Source organism: Eutrigla gurnardus, assembly GCF_963514095.1.
Source record: "Eutrigla gurnardus genome assembly, chromosome: 11".
Classification (NCBI taxonomy): Eukaryota; Metazoa; Chordata; class Actinopteri; order Perciformes; family Triglidae; genus Eutrigla; species Eutrigla gurnardus.
Genome location: NC_139925.1, coordinates 29137715 through 29156720, shown reverse-complemented (window position 1 = coordinate 29156720; position 19006 = coordinate 29137715). Strand labels below are relative to the sequence as shown.

General features: G+C 41.2%; 2 protein-coding genes across 2 annotated transcripts in view; both read right to left on the bottom strand.

The window, feature by feature from the left end:
* apmap (adipocyte plasma membrane associated protein) overlaps positions 1–19006 on the bottom strand; it is a 73251-nt gene that overhangs the window by 5036 nt on the left and 49209 nt on the right. The window contains exons 5-8 of the mRNA XM_084021964.1: positions 18018–18134; positions 17088–17262; positions 16484–16618; positions 9738–9930 (exon numbers count right to left, since the gene is read on the bottom strand). Coding sequence (XP_083878090.1) covers positions 9738–9930; positions 16484–16618; positions 17088–17262; positions 18018–18134 — 620 coding nt within the window. The remainder of the gene's footprint in view (positions 1–9737; positions 9931–16483; positions 16619–17087; positions 17263–18017; positions 18135–19006) is intronic.
* LOC311020690 (uncharacterized protein) lies at positions 3374–6126 on the bottom strand (the record flags this gene model as incomplete). The annotated part of the gene is made up of 6 exons (XM_084020899.1): positions 5582–6126; positions 5337–5398; positions 5144–5241; positions 4933–5051; positions 4613–4786; positions 3374–3412 (listed from the first exon to the last, which is right to left on the bottom strand). Exons 1-6 carry the CDS (start codon positions 5588–5590, stop codon positions 3374–3376), a joined length of 501 nt encoding a protein of 166 aa, XP_083877025.1. The 5' UTR covers positions 5591–6126.

Below are 19006 nucleotides of genomic sequence, written 5' to 3'. Positions count from 1 at the left end.
GAAACAGTGAAAATCTTTAGATGTATCGATTTTGAATTTCCTAAGTATGTTTTGAGTTGAGGATATTTCACAATAATATTTTACATGATATTTTCAGTCAGTAGTTAAAATATTCAATGTATTACATTAAAACTGTAATATTACAAAAACTGAATCATTAAATATTTAGCATGTAACACACTTACTGAAGGTGTTTGATTGTAAGAATATAGGAAAAATATGTCGAATAGTGGCATTTTTATGCAGAACCATGCAGATTGAAAATGTTACTTAATCTGAATTAGATGTATTATTATAGATATTTTACTTTAATTTTAGGGTTTTTGTTTGGAAGCCGTAGCTGCCAGTCACTTGACTGTTTTTAAGTTTTTTTTTAACTGGTATTAAAGGTGTTTGATTGTAATAATTTAGGAAAAATCTGTAGAATAATGGTATTTTTCTACAGAACCTTTAGCACTGTCACTTTATCAAAGGTGTTTGATTGTAGTAATTTAGGAAAAATCTGTAAAATAAAAGTATTTTCCTGCAGAACTTAAAGCATTTTCACTTTATTAAAGGTGTTTGATCATAAAAATTTAAGAAAAATCTGTAAAATAATGGTATTTTTCTGCAGAACATTTAATGAAATTTTCTGTAATAGTAATGTTTTTGCACTTTATTTGAATTAAGATATTTTACTTTAATTTTACGGTTTTTGTTTGCAGCTACGGCTGCCAGTCATTGACCGTTTTTTTTACGTTTTTTTTTCTTACAGTGTACGATACGCCATGCACGGTTCAATATGCACTTGTTAATTGAGGTATTTTCGGTTTTGCAATAAAATTTCATGTCATTTCAAGTTTCCATCCTTGTATTTCTCTCTGAATTGGCTATGTCAGAGCTTTAGAGGAGCACTTGAAGGCAGCATGTGTGTACTAACGTAATTCCCGACTTGTATAAAACAACAGAAAGGAATTGAAGTGGAACTGGCTAAAGCACAGAGCCGAGCACTGACCCGGATAGTTGGACCTCTAACAGAGAGTTATCTCACTGTGGCGGTCCGCTGTATGTCGGAGATGAAGAGCAGTACTCCAAACTGTCCCCTGTATGAACGTCATATATAGATTTAAAACTCTCTCTCTCTCTCTCTCTCTGTGTGTGTGTGTGCATACGTGAGCCTGGGCGAGCTTGAGTGAGTGACCTACCGAGCGAGTGAGTTTCAAACTTTTCTATATTCTGTGGTAAGTGTTTTCGTTTGTGTTGATTTGTATTGTATTGCTTGTTGTAGTTTGTGGGTTTTGTTTGCTTTTGACAGTTGGGCATTATGCCCGTTGTCAGCAGTCAGGTGGAGCTGGAGAAGCTGACACGCTGACATGTGGTGAAGATTTGCCCGCATGTCGGCTGTTCAGTGGAGGAGGCCAGCTATGCTGTTGGAGAGGTTGTTGGATTTGACAGTGTCAAATCTGCCGGATGAACAGCGCTATTGTCATCTTTTTGGACGACATTAGCAAAGTGGAGAAGGTTGTTGAGAGTGGTATCGTAGTGAACGATTCGTTTACACCGGTTCTCCTGCTGGTTAACCCAGCAAAGACAATTATGATATCTAATGCACCTCCATTCATTAAAAACGAGGAGCTGGCCAAGGAGCTGTCGCGCTACGGGGAGCTGGTGTCTTTTGGGATGCAAGTCACCAAAACTAAAACATGTGGTGTGTCACAGAAGACAGGTCTTCATGATCCCGAAAGACAACACGGCGGAGCTAAACCTGACCTTCACTTTAAAAATCAAGAATTTCAGCTATATTGTGTTCGCAACATCTGAAACGATGAAGTGTTTTGGCTGTGGGAAGGAGGAACATATGATCCGCTCCTGCCCTCAGGCTAAAGAGCGGCCCTGGTCAGCACGGACAGCCGAGCTGGCTGGCTCCGCCGGGCAGGCCAATCAACCACCTGAAGTGGTTGGGTCGCACCTGAGGTACCGCTACCTGTGGGGGAGCCTGCCGAGCTCAGAACTGAACAGTCTGCAGAGAAAGAGCAGGAGTCAGAGGCAGACTCTTAGGACAGTGAGCAAGTTGTGACACTGCAACAAGATGAAAGTAAAGTCAGTGATAACACAACAGTCCAGATCAGAGAAAACTCTGAGGAGGAGAAGCAGGCAGGGTGCGAACTACAGGTTTTTTTTTTCCCATGCATTTCCTTTTTGTTTTGTTTTTTGTTTTGTCATAATCATGGATCATGTGTAAAATTAGGCTATTTTTAATGTATGATTTGCGCATGAGGGTGGATGATCACTATTTCACTTTAATAAAGATACCGACCTGCATGCAATTCTTGTCCTCACCATTGAAGCTGAGGCACGCGCAAGCCCCCCCGTCAATATAAATGAGCCCCCCCGAAAGCCGCGGTATATAGTTCGCACACTGGAAGCAGGCAGAGGAAACTGGTGATGCACAGAGAAAAAGGTGCAGTCAAAGTGTTGAGAATGAACTGATGACTGAACACGTGTGATGAGAAAGCTCCACGAAAGAAATCCCATAACAGTGTTGACAAAGAACAGAGCGGTGCTAAAAACAAGAAATCCCTGGAGAAAGTGTCAGATGATGAGTGTGAGTGGATGCCTACACAAGAGGATGAGATGTTTTTTTTATCCCCTAGAGAAAATTAAAAGGTTTCTGTCACAAACCAAAGTGCAGAGGGCCGTTAAAACAGAGCAGTTCTGATCTCAAAGGTTTTGTCAGGTCTGTGGCAGAGCTGAGGCAGGAGGAGGGCGCTTTCACAGACCAAGAGATTTATCGTCTCAGAAAAATAGTGACAAAGGTCAAAGCTCAGCTGATTGATGATGATGAATGAATGGAAGAAGTCTCTCCACATACTATTTGTATGTGTCTGTGTATTATTGGTGTTTTTTTTCTTTCCAATGAGTGAATTTAAAATAGGCTCTTTAAACATCAATGGTGCAAGAAGTGATATGACAAGAGCTCCTCTCCTCAAGCTGATGGAATTGAAGCACCTAGATGTGATTTTTGTTCAAGAAACTCACAGTGACAGTGAGAATGAACATGACTGAAGGAAGGGGGTGGGGGAAGTCATTCTCAGCCATAAAACCTCCAACAGTGGTGGAGTGGCTGTGCTCTTTTCCAACAGCTTTACTCCTTTTTCTTTTGAGGTGGAAGAAATTATGAGCGGCCATATTTTAAAGGTCAAAGTGCAATATGAACAGGTTGACTTTTATAAATGTGTATGCTCCAGCTTTGAGCACTGAGAGATTGTGTTTTTTAAAGGTTTTGTGTGATGCTATTGAAAAGTGTCCGAATGACTTCTTGTTTCTGGGAGGTGATTTCAACCGCACCGAAAATGCTAAACTAGACAGGAACCACTTGGAGCCTCATCAGGCCTCATCCATCAGACTCGGACAGATCATTGAGACCTGTGAGCTAAAGGATGTGTGGAGAGGTTTTAACAGGACAGACAGGCAGTACATCTGGAGTCACTGCAGAGACAACCTGATTTCACTGGCAAAACTTGATCGCTTTTATTGTTTTAAGAATCATTTTAATATTTTTAAAAATTGCCAGATGTTTCCTGTCGGCATGTCCGATCACTCTCTTGTGCAGTGCACTTTCCACATTCAGAACACTAAGCTCCACAGCGCCTACTGGCATTTTAACACTTATCTTTTAAATGACAAATCTTTTAGAGAAGCTTTGACTTTTTTTATGGTGTTCACATCAAAATAATAAGTCTGGCTTTTCTTCAGTACAGCGGTGGTGGGATTTTTGTAAAAGTCTTATCAAACAGTTTTGTCAGCAGTATACTCGCAATGTCACCAAGTATATCACCAGGTCTCTTCAAGACCTAGAGATAGAAGTAGTAGAACTACACACTGCATGAAAAGTCGGATTTTTGTCCCTGTAAACGCCCGGAAATCTCCCTAATTTTCGGGAGTTAACGACAATTTACCGGCTGCGAACGCCGCGTTCGTCTGTGCCGAAAATTGTCGGAAACGAACCACAGCGAAGGCTCTAATTAGCATATGAATAGCAGCGAAACCGCGCCTGGCCAGAGATGGCTTGAATATCCTCACTCAGGATTGGATGAAACCACTAGTTTTAAACAAGTATAATCGCTCGTGATTGGTTGGCAGATCTGGTCATTATAAATGTAAAGCCAACCCACGTTGGCAGATCTATCACTATTGGTCAACCTGATGAGTCATTATAAATGTAAACCCCACCCCCGTTGGCAGATGTGTTACTATTGGTCACACTGGGTCTTTTAAACAAGAATAATCACTAGTGATTGGTTAGCAGATCTTTCACTGTATATATATATATATACATATATATACATACATATATATATATATATATATATATATATGTATATTTATACATATATATATATATATACACACACACATTTATTTTTATTTATTTATATATTTATAAATATAAATATGAATGAATTTATTGAGGAAAGGAAAAATTGCCAGGAGGAATTATTGAAAGAAAGAGCTTTATTGACAACACAACACACAACTGTACAAATTTGCCCACACAACAAACAAATGAACTGGCGACATTCTGTCCGAATTTGGTCAATTTTACAGCCGCCTGCGGTGCGTGGCCCTGTACTTGGGAGTCTTCTCTAATCGCGACTGTAGAGTCGCACAGAGCTCGGTGAGCTCCTGGCTGTCGCACAATCCATCCAGACGCCCCGCCAACGACGCCGTCCTCCTCATCTGTGGTGGCGCACTTCCAACGGTCCGCCTCATCGCCAGCAAGCACACTCCGTCTCGCTTCCAGCAGCTGTAAAACAATAAATAAAGACAATCAGTACTGCGCGATGCACTGCGCATGGACACAACACATCTATTAATGCACCTGAAAAATAGGTTTAGGTAGGTTTGGTCACATTGACCAAAAACGGATCTAATAAATCTAATAAGTCTTACCCTCTTTCTCCTGGAACGACTCCGAGCTGACCTCTTCACAGCTTCCGCCTGCAATGCGAGATCAGGCTGTGTGTGTCTGAAGCTCCTGCGTACCGTTTCATAGTATGTCTTACAGGCAGCTGGAAAACAATTAAATGAGTGGTATGAATAAGAAAACGTAAGTCACAGTAAAATGAAAACAAGGAAGAAGAAAAGAGTAAAAGTTACTTACACACAATGGCGTCACTATCAGCGTCATAGAAATCCGGACTTGCGGACAAAGCTCCGAGCAAGTAAGAGGTCACAGCTTCGTTATGAGGCGAGGTTCGTCTGTGAAAACAAAATGAACAGTTAAGATCGGTATCTACTGTTAACGCATCTATTTCCTTATACAGCAGAATGAAAGCATATTCTTTAAATCGTACCCTTGCTCCGGTTCGTAGCGCCTACAATTCGTCTCCGAGTTGTGAAGACGGCGTACTGCTTCCTGTAAAAGACCAACAACATACACTTAACAAAGCAACTTAACGTTACACTGGTTCCTCTCTCTTGTTCTTTTACAAGGCTACTATGCTCCTTTTAGCTTGGACTATTAGCTTTTAAGCTACTTTTAGCTTGGGCTTGCTTTGCTAATTTTAGCTTAGCTAGCAGTCACCGAACATATTCTTACCGCAATCATCCTGAGAGTCTCCAGCAGTCCTGGGACATCCTCAGAGTCTCCAGCAGTCCTGGATATAAGAATTATAACATTTAAACCACATTTTCTTAAGTGAAGCCTCTCAGAGCAGCATTCCTGTTGCCGGTGAACGTCTCCTCATCGTTCCCTCCACTGAATTGAGGCGCCCGGTGTCTGCATCCGTCCCTTTAACGGACAACGGTGCACAGCGTTATTAATCACCGTTAGTAAATATTAGGGCTGTCAAAGTTAACGCGTTAATCACGCGTTAACGCAACATCCTCTTAACGCCGTTAATTTTTTTAACGCGCGATTAACGCTCGGTATTTAAAAAAAAAAAAAAAACGCGCATTGTATGATTTATGGCCGTCGGTGGCACCTGTAGTCTTGATCCAGAGGGAAGGTGCGTGTTCACAGGCAGCGGTGTTTCCCCGCATCCCATTCATTGTCAAGCTGTGCAATGCATTCTGGTAGCGTCGCGGCGAATGTCGAGAGACGGCGGACAAAATGCGATTAATCGCGATTAAAAAAATTAATCTTTTGACAGCCCCTAATATATAACCACGGTTTAACATGAGCACTATATTATTAGTTAACGTCGGTAAAAACGGCACATTTTCCGCTTCGCTTGCGCTCGCTAACCTCTGTGGTAAATTAGCGTCAGTAGGCTAGCCGGCTGCCAGGACCTTCGATTCGTAACGTTAACGTACAATGCCAACAACAATAAAGTAACGTTCATTATCAATACGATTTAAAAGTCAGCTGGAAACATAAAAGTCATGTTACAGTATACTTACATGTGTACGCGGTTTGTGTCGGGCTGTCGCCAGAATCACCGCAGTCGTCCGCCATTATCCAAAACTTGTGAAGTCAGACGAGCCGCAATGCATTTTGGGAAGTTGAGTAGATTTAGCAAGGTCCGCTGTATACTCTGAAATTCTTGCCAATGCAGTATACATCCGGGCATTTCTCGTGTACACAAATTCACATACTATTGTATGTGAACGCACTACGTACTCAAATTTACGTCACAATTAAGTACGAGTAGGACGTTAGTATGGCATTTCTAACACAGCCGAGATCTATGATCTATGAACCCATCCTTGACCCTCTAGCAGAACTACGACCAGCCATTATAAAGCAGTTTATAGTTGTTAATGTTGTGTCAAAAGGTACTGCATTTAAACATGTTATTGCGCAAGTTTCCTGGCTTCATCCCCATCCGGACAGACATTTTTATGGAAAGCCAATAGAAGTTTGGAGCTTGCAGGGAACAGACACGTCATACCCAGCATAATTTCTGCCTGTTGAGCGCATTGCTGGGAGATGTGTGGTTAACACATCCACTGTGCATTTAAGCAAGACCAAAGAAAGGGTCACTGTAGTCATACCACTATGCACAGTGGTTGAGCTCTAGGAGACTGTGATGTTGTTTGCATGAATGTACATTTTACCTTTGTGGCAAAGCCTGATTAAAAGTAATTGTTGAAGCAAATTGTTTTGTGTATCTTTGAATGAAGATGAAATGAAGTTATATCTTTGAATGAAGATGAAATGAAGTTAACACCTTTCAGAAAAATGTTGCCTGGGGGGAAAACTCCCCCTGCTACCCTGATTTGCATTTGTATAGCTCACAGCATTTTCATTTACATGTTAAAGCCTCCCCTAGGATTATGGGGAGGGGGGGCATGGGGGGACAACTGCCAAGCAAGGCCCACGTCAATTCCCGGCAATTTACGTCAGTTTTCGGTGTTTCCTGCAAATTGCCGTTTGCAGTCGTAAACCTGAACTTCCACGGGAATTTACAGGGCCGCTAACTGACGAAAATCCCACTTTTCATGCAGTGACAGAGTCTGGTAGATTCTACCAAAAATCAAGGACACATTGAAGCCCTTAAATTTAAAAAGGCTGCCACAGCCAACCATCACAGCACAGGGGGCTCTGTTCTGCTCTCGTTTCATGAATGCATCTCAGGTAGATGCTCCATCACAGTATTTTTTTGGTTTGGAACGAAAGAACGGCCAGAAGAAGATCTTCCATTCATTACGCTCTGAAGACAGATCTGCAATAACAGGGACCCCTGAAATACGCAGATATGCCACCTGCTTTTACAGAGAGCTGTATAAAAAGGAGTATGTGGAAGATTTGGCGCTGGCCGAATCTTTTTACACTGGTTTACCTCTTGTGGATGCAGACACTAACACAGCGGTAGATACAGAACTATCTCTTGAGGAACTCTCAACTGCAATACACTACTGCAATGAGTCTCGGAACTGGTAAAGCTCCTGGCATCAACGGCCTTCCTGTGGAGTTTTATAAATCTTTCTGGTCAGTGGTGGGTGGAGATCTGCTGGAGGTGTTCCAGGAAAGTCTACCACTGAGCTGCAGGAGGGCAGTGATCACATTGCTACCAGAAAAGGAGATCTGCAGGATCTTAAGAACTGGAGGCTGGTCTCCCTGCTGTGTGGAGACTATAAAATCATCTCTAGAGCTCTGGCGTCCAGACTAAGAGAGGTGATGAGTGAGGTCATTCATGTTGACCAAACTTAATTGGTAAATGGTCCTCATTTATATAGCGCTTTTATCCAAAGCGCTTTACAGTAATGACTGACATTGGTAAATGGTCCTCATTCATATAGCGCTTTTATCCAAAGAGCTTTACAGTAATGACTGACATTCACCCATTCATACACACATTCACACACCGACGGCAGAGTCAAACACGCAGGGCGGCAGCCAGCTCGTCAGGAGCATTTAGGGTGAGGTGTCTTGCTCAGGGACACCAGGCACTCAACTAGGAGGAGCTGGGGATCGAACCGGCAATCTTGCGTGTGTCTGGCACCATTGTTCGTCTTGTTGGAAAAATTGTTTCAAAAAATGGGGGAAATCTTCTCCAGACAACAGTTCATTTGTGGTGTCAAGTACAGAAGGTCGGCCAAACACAAATGTCAAATAGCTAACTTAATTTTGGGACAAGCGAAGATGGCTATGTATGTGAGTAGGACAAGGTAAATTGACCACTCGGTAGACATTAATCTGACACCGTTGTTCAAGAGGATGGTCAAAGCCAGAATAATGATCGATTTGAATTATTATAAAGAAATAAAAGATGTGGATGAGTTCAGCCTGAAGTGGGCTCACGGAGACGTGTTGTTTGTTGTTTATTGATTTGTCTGTGTGTCTGAAGATGACCATATTTATTTGTAAATAGTTTCTTTTAAAAGACTGACGGAATAAAGTATTTCTTGCTGTGGTCTTGTTTGACTCTTATCGCTTGTATTTTTAAGGCGGCTCCACCTGCCCGCTCTGTGACTGCTCAACTACTCCTGCTTTTTGGTCTACGGCGTCATGGTTGGGATGGATCCATCTCGGTGTGGCTGTGCCTGCTGCCATGGACTACTACTGTTGATACTATTGCTTCTGTTAATGCTACTACTTCTATACTACTACCAACACCAAATGCAGTTGGAATCCAAGGGCCTTGGCTGCACGAGATTTCTGCCTAAAAGCCTATTAAGGCAGTTTTTTCTCGCCACTGTCGCTGTAACGCTTGCCCCTGGGTGATGTTGGGACTTTGAAATTGTATTGACTGTGGAAATCATGAGCGTCCTGCTCAATGTGTTAAGTGTCCTGAGATGACTTCTGTTGTGATATGACACTATAAATAAAATTGAATTGAATACAGGCATATTTATTTAAAACAGTGACTTTATGTTTGTTTCAAATGCCTACATTTACTTTTGAAATTGTTTTACCCCCTTTTATCCTATACCAGTCGTCCATGCCAAGAAGCACTTTTGTATTTGAAAGTGTTACTTTTTTTACATATGTAGTTAATTTATTATACAATACACTTTGTCTGTGTCTGTTTGAATGTGTCTGAATGTAAAAAAAATTAGCTCATAAGAAAATCTTTTTTTATATCGTCTGAGGGCACCTGCATGACACCAACTGCCAGTAGTTATCGAATGCACCTGGGAGTCGACATAGTATTTATAAGGACACCTGGGAGTCACTATTTGAAGTCTACCAGACGGATATCTCAAAACTTCCTTTACATCCTTATCAATTTATCGACATTTTCTGGTTACGCAATGTCTCCACGAAGATCGAGAACCATCTGGATGCCTGGACCTGGTCTGTGGTTTACCTTGAAGATGAGTTTCTTGATCCATGGTCTCTGGGACAGGAAGTCCAGCATGGAGAAGCCAGGGTTTGGCCGCACCGCTGACATGGCCACCCAGTAACCTCCAGTCGAACTTGGACGGATATTGTCTGGAAACCCTGGCAGGTTGTCAATGAACGTGTCCATCCCACCTTTGTTTAGACCAGCAACGTGGACTCTGATATGGAAACAAAAGTTAGGGAGGATGTTTACTGATTTGTTTTTTCCTCACCAAATCTGTTTTAGCATTTAAAAACACTTACTAGCAGTAGGGGGCACTACAACTAAAGGACACATTTTAAAGACACCTGAGTTTCTGCAATAGTAAAAGTGGACTTTTTCAATACTTTACTTCAAAATATAAACCCATTTCCTCAAAAAAGAAAAGGTTTTCACTTAACAAAAGAAGTCAAAGTTGTTGAATATTAAATGTTGTCTGAACACAAAACTTAAACTGGTAATATTATTTAAACTATGCAATCAAATATGAAGATGATCCACCTGAGCAGACATTTAATGTCAACTTTAACTTTTTGATTTGAGCAATGGAGGCCAATGGTTCTGATGTTGAGGCCACAGACAATTGCTCTCTCCTTCCTGACTTGTTCTTCTCTAGTTCTGTGTTCCGTTAGTGTCCTTGTCACTGCTTGTAGCATGAGGCGGAACCTGTAGCCCAATCAGAATCACAGGTAGTCCAGGTCCTCTCGGATCCACATCCAAATATACTGTATATACAGGTAAAAGCCAGTAAATTAGAATATTTTGAAAAACTTGATTTATTTCAGTAATTGCATTCAAAAGGTGTAACTTGTACATTATGTTTATTCATTGCACACAGACTGATGCATTCAAATGTTTATTTCATTTAATTTTGATGATTTGAAGTGGCAACAAATGAAAATCCAAAATTCCGTGTGTCACAAAATTAGAATATTGTGTTAGGGTTAAATTTTGAAGATACCTGGTGCCACAAACTAATCAGCTGATTAACTCAAAACACCTGCAAAGGGCTTTAAATGGTCTCTCAGTCCAGTTCTGAAGCCTACACAAACATGGGGAAGACTTCAGATTTGACAGCTGTCCAAAAGGCGACCATCGACACATTGCACAAGGAGGGAAAGACACAAAAGGTTATTGCTGAAGAGGCTGGCTGTTCTCAGAGCTCTGTGTCCAAACACATTAATGGAGAGGCAAAGGGAAGGGAAAACTGTGGTCAGAAAAAGTGTACAAGCAATAGGGATCACCGCGCCCTGGTCAAGATTGTGAAAAAAAACCCATTCAAAAATGTGGGGGAGATTCACAAGGAGTGGACAGCTGCTGGAGTCAGTGCTTCAAGATCCACCACCAAGAGACGCTTGAAAGACATGGGTTTCAACTGCCGCATACCTCGTGTCAAGCCACTGTTGACCAAGAAACAGCGCGAAAAGCGTCTCACCTGGGCTAAGGAAAAAAAGAGCTGGACTGCTGCTGAGTGGTCCAAAGTCATGTTTTCTGACGAAAGCAAATTTTGCATTTCCTTTGGAAATCGAGGTCCCAGAGTCTGGAGGAGGACAGGAGAGGCACAGGATCCACGTTGCCTGAAGTCTAGTGTAAAGTTTCCACCATCAGTGATGGTTTGGGGTGCCATGTCATCTGCTGGTGTCGGTCCACTCTGTTTCCTGAGATCCAGGGTCAACGCAGCCGTATACCAGCAAGTTTTAGAGCACTTCATGCTTCCTGCTGCTGACCTGCTCTATGGAGATGGAGATTTCAAGTTCCAACAGGACTTGGCACCTGCACACAGCGCAAAATCTACCCGTGCCTGGTTTACGGACCATGGTATTTCTGTTCTAAATTGGCCAGCCAACTCCCCTGACCTTAGCCCCATAGAAAATCTGTGGGGTATTGTGAAAAGGAAGATGCAGAATGCCAGACCCAAAAACGCAGAAGAGTTGAAGGCCACTATCAGAGCAACCTGGGCTCTCATAACACCTGAGCAGTGCCAGAAACTCATCGACTCCATGCCACGCCGCATTAACGCAGTAATTGAGGCAAAAGGAGCTCCAACCAAGTATTGAGTATTGTACATGCTCATATTTTTCATTTTCATACTTTTCAGTTGGCCAACATTTCTAAAAATCCCTTTTTTGTATTAGCCTTAAGTAATATTCTAATTTTGTGACACACGGAATTTTGGATTTTCATTTGTTGCCACTTCAAATCATCAAAATTAAATGAAATAAACATTTGAATGCATCAGTCTGTGTGCAATGAATAAATATAATGTACAAGTTACACCTTTTGAATGCAATTACTGAAATAAATCAAGTTTTTCAAAATATTCTAATTTACTGGCTTTTACCTGTATATATATATATATATATATATATATATATATATATATATATATATATATATTTGGATGTGGATCATCCATCCATCCATTGTCTACCGCTTATCCTGTATTCAGGGTTATATATATATATATATACACTCAACAAAAATATAAACGCAACACTTTTGTTTTTGCTCCCATTTTTCATGAGATGGACTTAAAGATCTAAAATTCATTCCAGATACACAATATTACCATTTCTCTCAAACATTGTTCACAAATCAGTCTAAATGTGTGATAGTGAGCACTTCTGCTTTGCTGAGATAATCCATCCCACCTCACAGGTGTGCCACATCAAGATGCTGATCTGACATCATGATTAGTGCACAGGTGTGCCTTAGACTGTCCACAATAAAAGGCCACCCTGAAATGTGCTTTTTTTTGCTTTATTGGGGGTCTGGGGACTCAGAACCAGTCAGTATCTGGTGTGACCACCATTTGCCTCATGCAGTGCAACACATCTTCTTCGCATAGAGTTTATCAGATTGTCAATTGTGGCCTGTGGAATGTTGGTCCACTCCTCTTCAATGGCTGTGCGAAGTTGCTGGATATTAGTGGGAACTGGTACACGCTGTCGTATACGCCGGTCAAGCACATCCCAAACATGCTCAATGGGTGACATGTCCGGTGAGTATGCTGGCCATGCAAGAACTGGGACATTTTCAGCTTCCAAGAATTGTGTACAGATCCTTGCAACATGGGGCCGTGCATTATCTTGCTGAAACATGAGGTGATGTTCATGAATGTATGGCACAACAATGGGCCTCAGGATCTCATCACGGTATCTCTGTGCATTCAAAATGCCATCAATAAAATGCACCTGTGTTCTTCGTCCATAACAGATGCCTGCCCATACCATAACCCCACCACCACCATGGGCCACTCGATCCACAACATTGACATCAGCAAAGCGCTCACCCACACGACGCCACACACGCTGTCTGCCATCTGCCCTGAACAATGTAAACCTAGATTCATCCGTGAAGAGAACACCTCTCCAACGTGCCAGACGCCATCGAATGTGAGCATTTGCCCACTCAAGTCTGTTACGGCGACGAGCTGGAGTCAGGTCAAGACCCCGATGAGGACGACGAGCATGCAGTTGAGCTTCCCTGAGACGGTTTCTGACAGTTTGTGCAGAAATTGTTTGGTTATGCAAACCAATTGTTTCAGCAGCTGTCTGAGTGGCTGGTCTCAGACGATCTTGGAGGTGAACCTGCTGGATGTGGAGGTCCTGGGCTGGTGTGGTTACACGTGGTCTGCGGTTGTGAGGCCGGTTGGATGTACTGCCATATTCTCTGAAACGCCTTTGGAGACGGCTTATGGTGGAGAAATGAACATTCAATGCACGAGCAACAGATCTGGTTGACATTCCTGCTGTCAGCATGCCAATTGCACGCTCCCTCAATGCTTGTGGCATCTGTGGCATTTTGCTGTGAGACAAAACTGCACATTTCAGAGTGGCCTTTTATTGTGGGCAGTATAAGGCACACCTGTGCACTAATCATGATGTCAGATCAGCATCTTGATGTGGCACACCTGTGAGGTGGGATGGATTATCTCAGCAAAGCAGAAGTGCTCACTATCACACATTTAGACAGATTTGTGAACAATGTTTGAGAGAAATGGTAATATTGTGTATCTGGAATGAATTTTAGATCTTTAAGTCCATCTCATGAAAAATGGGAGCAAAAACAAAAGTGTTGCGTTTATATTTTTGTTGAGTGTATATATATTGTATGTATGTATATATACTGTATACACACACACACACACACACACACACACACACGTCACCATGTCAACGGAGAGATTCGAGATATGACATCCTCCCCAATCAGAGAGAATTATACAACATCCGTCATATGTAACATTCATCATAGACAACATTCAAATCCCAAGAAGTGTCATCAGAGACAGTAAGGAAGCATCTTTTGGGATCAACAAGGACATTCTCACCACATGCACCATATATACTATGCCTTCATTGAAAATGTAATAACCTTTTCTTTCAACAGCTGGTTCCACTCTATCACCATGCAAAACAGGAACCGCCTGCTGAATGTGCTTAAGGTCTGCTCAAAAATCATTGGGCAGGCTGTTCGACCTCTCACTGCCCTACACGATCAGCAGACTGTAAAATCAGCTCGCTGGATTCTTAAGGACTCCTCCCATATCCAGTTTCCTGAGTTTGAGTGGCTCCCCTCAGGACGCAGACTCCGCTGTCCAGGCTGCCGGACACAGAGGAGGAACATGCCGACATAAACTTTTTTAAACTTTTACATCTCTTACCTAAACTCTAAGATTTTGGATCGAAAAATCTAAATGCACTTTATAATTTGAAGCACTTTATACATTATTAGTTGTGATGAATGTTGTTGTTGCAGTGTGTGTGTTGCTTGATTGTGCAGTGTGTGTTTGTTGATTGCGTCTCTTCTCAGCTACTGTCATGCCCCCCATTTAAATTGCCGCTCGGGGACGAATAAAGTGATTTGCATTAAATTTAATTGGTGTTCAGATTTTTATGACATTGGGACTGTAGCAACCCACTGGAAATATCACTTCCTCTTATATGGTGAAATAGCATCACCACGGTTATGGCGTTCAAGGCATCCTCCCAATCTTCAACAGTTAGCATGAGCAATGTCCGGAGGCTTTTCTGACCAAATTTGAGGTGGATCAGTTCAACACAGGAGGAGTGCATAAAAGTGTAAAAACATGACATTTCCTGTTACCAGTAGGTGACGCTCTGATTGTGAGTCAATATGGCAGAACATTTTTCTAGGTGGACTTTTGTAGTTCCGATGGCAATTTTGTAGCACGAACTTAGCTGCATATGTGTGCCAAACTTCATGTCAATTGGAGACGGTGTGAGGGGCGTGTTCTAAGAGGCATTAGATGGCGCTAACGAGCCACTTTTTTTGTGGCCAAATACAAAAGCTCTTAAATCTGTAATTTTTCGCAATAGGGCCTCGGTTGCTGGCCCGACATTGTCGGTGCTCGGGCCCTAATGAGCTGAAACTGATGTTAAAAAAAAATCAAAAAATCGAACCTGATAATATTAAGCAACAACAACAGATGAAATTTCAGACATGTGTCTTCAGGTGGACGTTCAGCGAAGGGGAGGCGGCCGCCTTACTATTTTTATTTATTTACTTTTTACTTTACTTTTATCTTTTTTATTGTATACTTCCTTTTGTAAAGCAGTTGACATTGGTATTTTTTATTTTATCTTATCTTTTATTTTGAAGTACTTAGTTTTGTACGGAAGCGCATTGCATTCACCAGATAAAAAAAAATTAAACACCTTATTTCGTAATTACGAGAAAAGATCTCCAAATTACGAGATCAGGATCTCGTAATTACGAGAAAAGATCTCGTAATTATGAGAAAAGATCTTGTAATTATGAGATGAGGAAACTTGCCACATTGGCCACCGCTTCACTCATGAATTTGTATCCATGACGCATCCCGTGTTGTTTCAACTGCTCCTGCAGAAAGAGAGTGACATCCAGCACATCAGACTGGGCTTTCCGCCTGAACAATCCCAACGTCTTGAGATGCCTGCGCAGTGTTGACGTACTAATATTTATACCATCCTCATTTTCAAGAAACCTAAGAATTTCCCAGTGTCTCAAGCCGAGAAGGTGGTAATAGCAGATTAACTGCAATAGCGCCATCATTGCCAGTGAGAGAGGATTTTTCTGACAGACGTTTCCTTTGTCTTTATCTTTTCTGATAATTACGAGATCCTGATCTCATAATTACGAGATCTTTTCTGATAATTACGAGATCCTGATCTCATAATTACGAGATCTTTTCTCATAATTACGAGATAAGGCGTTTTTTTTTTATCAGGTGAATGCAATGCGCTTCCGTAGTTTTGCAACTTTTTATTAATTTGTATTTTTTATTTTGTACATGTATTTTATATTATTTTATTATATATTGTTCAGCACATTATGTTAGCACTTTTATTTCATTTTATTTTACTTTGATTAATTTGACATGTTAAGCACTTAATGGCATTTAATTTACTTTATGTTGTGTCGCACTTTATATTGGAATGTTTTATTCTATCCCATTTTATTGTATTTGATGGAACTTCATATTTTTTGCTCACAATGTAACTTGAGTTGAGGACTCACCTGCTGACTCGGTGCATCAGGTGTTTACAGGTACCAGTCAGTATTTAAAAAAATATATAAAATTTTAGTTTAGGTGTCTGGTTTACAGAGACAATGCTATGAATAATTTATATCTAAGACAATTAATATTGCTATTGTAGCTCTTCCTGTCTCAACTTGGCCTATTGAATAAACAGTAAAGTAGGTTCAGGTGAGTCGGGTGTTTTTACCTGCGTATCCGGGCCATGGTGGTCTCCGCCACCAACACCGCCTCCTCATCAGGAAGCAGCTGGATGCCGTTTGGGAATCGAAGGTTCTCCATCACCACCGACAGCTCTCTGCTCTCAGTGTCGAACTCCAACACTCTGACAGGAGACAAAGGGTCTCTTATTACACAGGAGGGCTTTTAATGTGAAACATCAACAGGAAGTGCAGAGTCAGAAACTGTTATTGACTCATTCTGGAGGAGATAAATATGAATCAATAAAAAAGTAAAAATACAACAATAGATTGCTTAACACCAATATATTAAATTAATTAATTTATTAATTGACTAATGCATTGTTAAATTACTTTATAATATATAATTTTGTTGTTGTGTACAGTTAACATTTAATCATTAATGTAATTAAACTCCTATACAATATATATATATATATATATATATATATATACATCATAAAATATACTGAATTTATCAGTGAAGATATCAGACAAAATTAAAACAGTGAATACTCTCAAGAAAAATGGTCAGATATAAAACAAAGCCAAATAGAAATAAATATTTTTCTAACCATTTAGGGTCATAAATGTGTTGTCATTGTGTGGTCATACCGTCCATCAGCCGTGGACTCCATAATGAGGTGCAGGTAGTCTTTGCGCTGCCACCTGCTGCTGGAGTCGGTGAAGTACACCTTCTTCCCATCCTGAGTCACCGCCACGTCATTGATGAACGACAGCTTCCTGCCGGCGACCACCTGACCACCCGACACCAACCGAGTGGCTTCACCTGCACAGGAAAACAAGAGACCCTGAAGGTGGAGATCTGGGGCCCATTTCAGAAAGCGAGTTACGAAAAGTGGGGCTTAAAGTCCAAAACTTGACTTGAACAAACATAAATCAGTCAGGGGTAAGTGGTTCATAAAGGTCAATTAATCAATCAGACTAATTTGAGTCAGGTTTAAAAGTCACATTGATAGTATTTTTATTTTGAGATATAATTAAAAAAAGAATACCTCCACAGACCTTTTAGAAAGGCGCAGAATCAAAGTATCACTTATTGTGAAAAACATTTTTTGATTGTGAATTATTAAAATGTGACAGGTCCAAAATGAATGTTTTGTTTACCTCTGTGTAGATGTGTGACGTGTGGCTGCGGCTTCTAGCAAGGCTTGTGAGCCAATAAAATAATGGCATGGGTATCACATGGTATCTCTACGTAGAAAAAAAATGGTGGATGAGGGCGCATGCGGTTCGAGCAACAGCTATGTTGTGACGTGAATACAATGGAAGGGGGGAGTGCGAGTGCGACATCTAGTGGCTGGATGTTATCAATGTTGTCATTTGTGCCTTTAAGGACTTGAGATAATTGAGTGTGCACACTATTCTTAAGAAGCAGTCCACTTCAGACGATATGGAACACTGTGATTTGGGTGGCTGGACATGTGGAACAAATAAAGGGTGAACCATGTCACGTGAGAGTCAGAACGAAGAAGAAGATACACTCAAAAGGAGATGAGTATGTCATAAAGAAACAGATCTCACCTGTGGTGGGGTTGACTTCGAACAGACCCAGGTAAGCGTCGGCTACAAACAGAGTCCCGTTGGGTCCGACTCTGATCCCCAACGGCCTCCCACAGCTGGACTCCTCCTCTCTGGAGCCTGCAGGATCAGTAAAAACCTTGTTGTGTGTCATGAAGTCTGGTTCCAGATTTCGACTTCTTTTATATAAAAAGGATTTCACACGCAAGAAATAGCTTGATTTGTTTTACATGAAACATTTGATTGAAAGAGGAGTAGCAGCCCACACAAACTTTACAGAGAAGAAGCTGCTTGAGAAGAAATGACGGCCGTCTTGTGTTGAACTTCTAGACTCAAATTAGTTTTGATTAAAACACTGCTGACGGACCAGTTTGTCTTGTTTAGAGTCCTGAGGCTCAGTCATTCATTTGCATACAGTCAGAGCCGTGTTTCTCCTGGTCTTCACTAGAAGCCTGATTAGAACCTGATCCAGAACATTTGAGACTATTACTGAGAATTTGGGGACTTTGACTTTGTTTTTTTCTCTCTCTCTCTCTCTAAACAAACTAAAAAGACCAAGGCAAAATTGAAATAGATATTTTCTTTATTAACACAATAAAAATAAATGAGATTATCCCACCGCTGTTAAAAAGACATACTTTAATAACAGTTTTGTAATTGGTAACACCATAAGAATCTGGAAGCAGATAAAACATTACATCGAGGCTCCAAAAACCTACTTAGACACTCCAATATGTGAAAACCATTCGTTTTTGCCAGGTCTGACTGATAGCGTTTTCCTCCTCTGGAAACAGAAAGGCATTTGCAACATAGGTGATTTATACATTAATGGCATTTTTGGATCATACCCACAACTTCTAGCTAAATACGACATTCCTAAATCTGGCCCTTTTCGATTCTTTCAAATCCGAAATTATGTCAGGACACATTTACCCAACTTTGAAATTCTGGTAGAGCATGGGGTCCTTGAGGCAATAAACAAACCCTGCTGC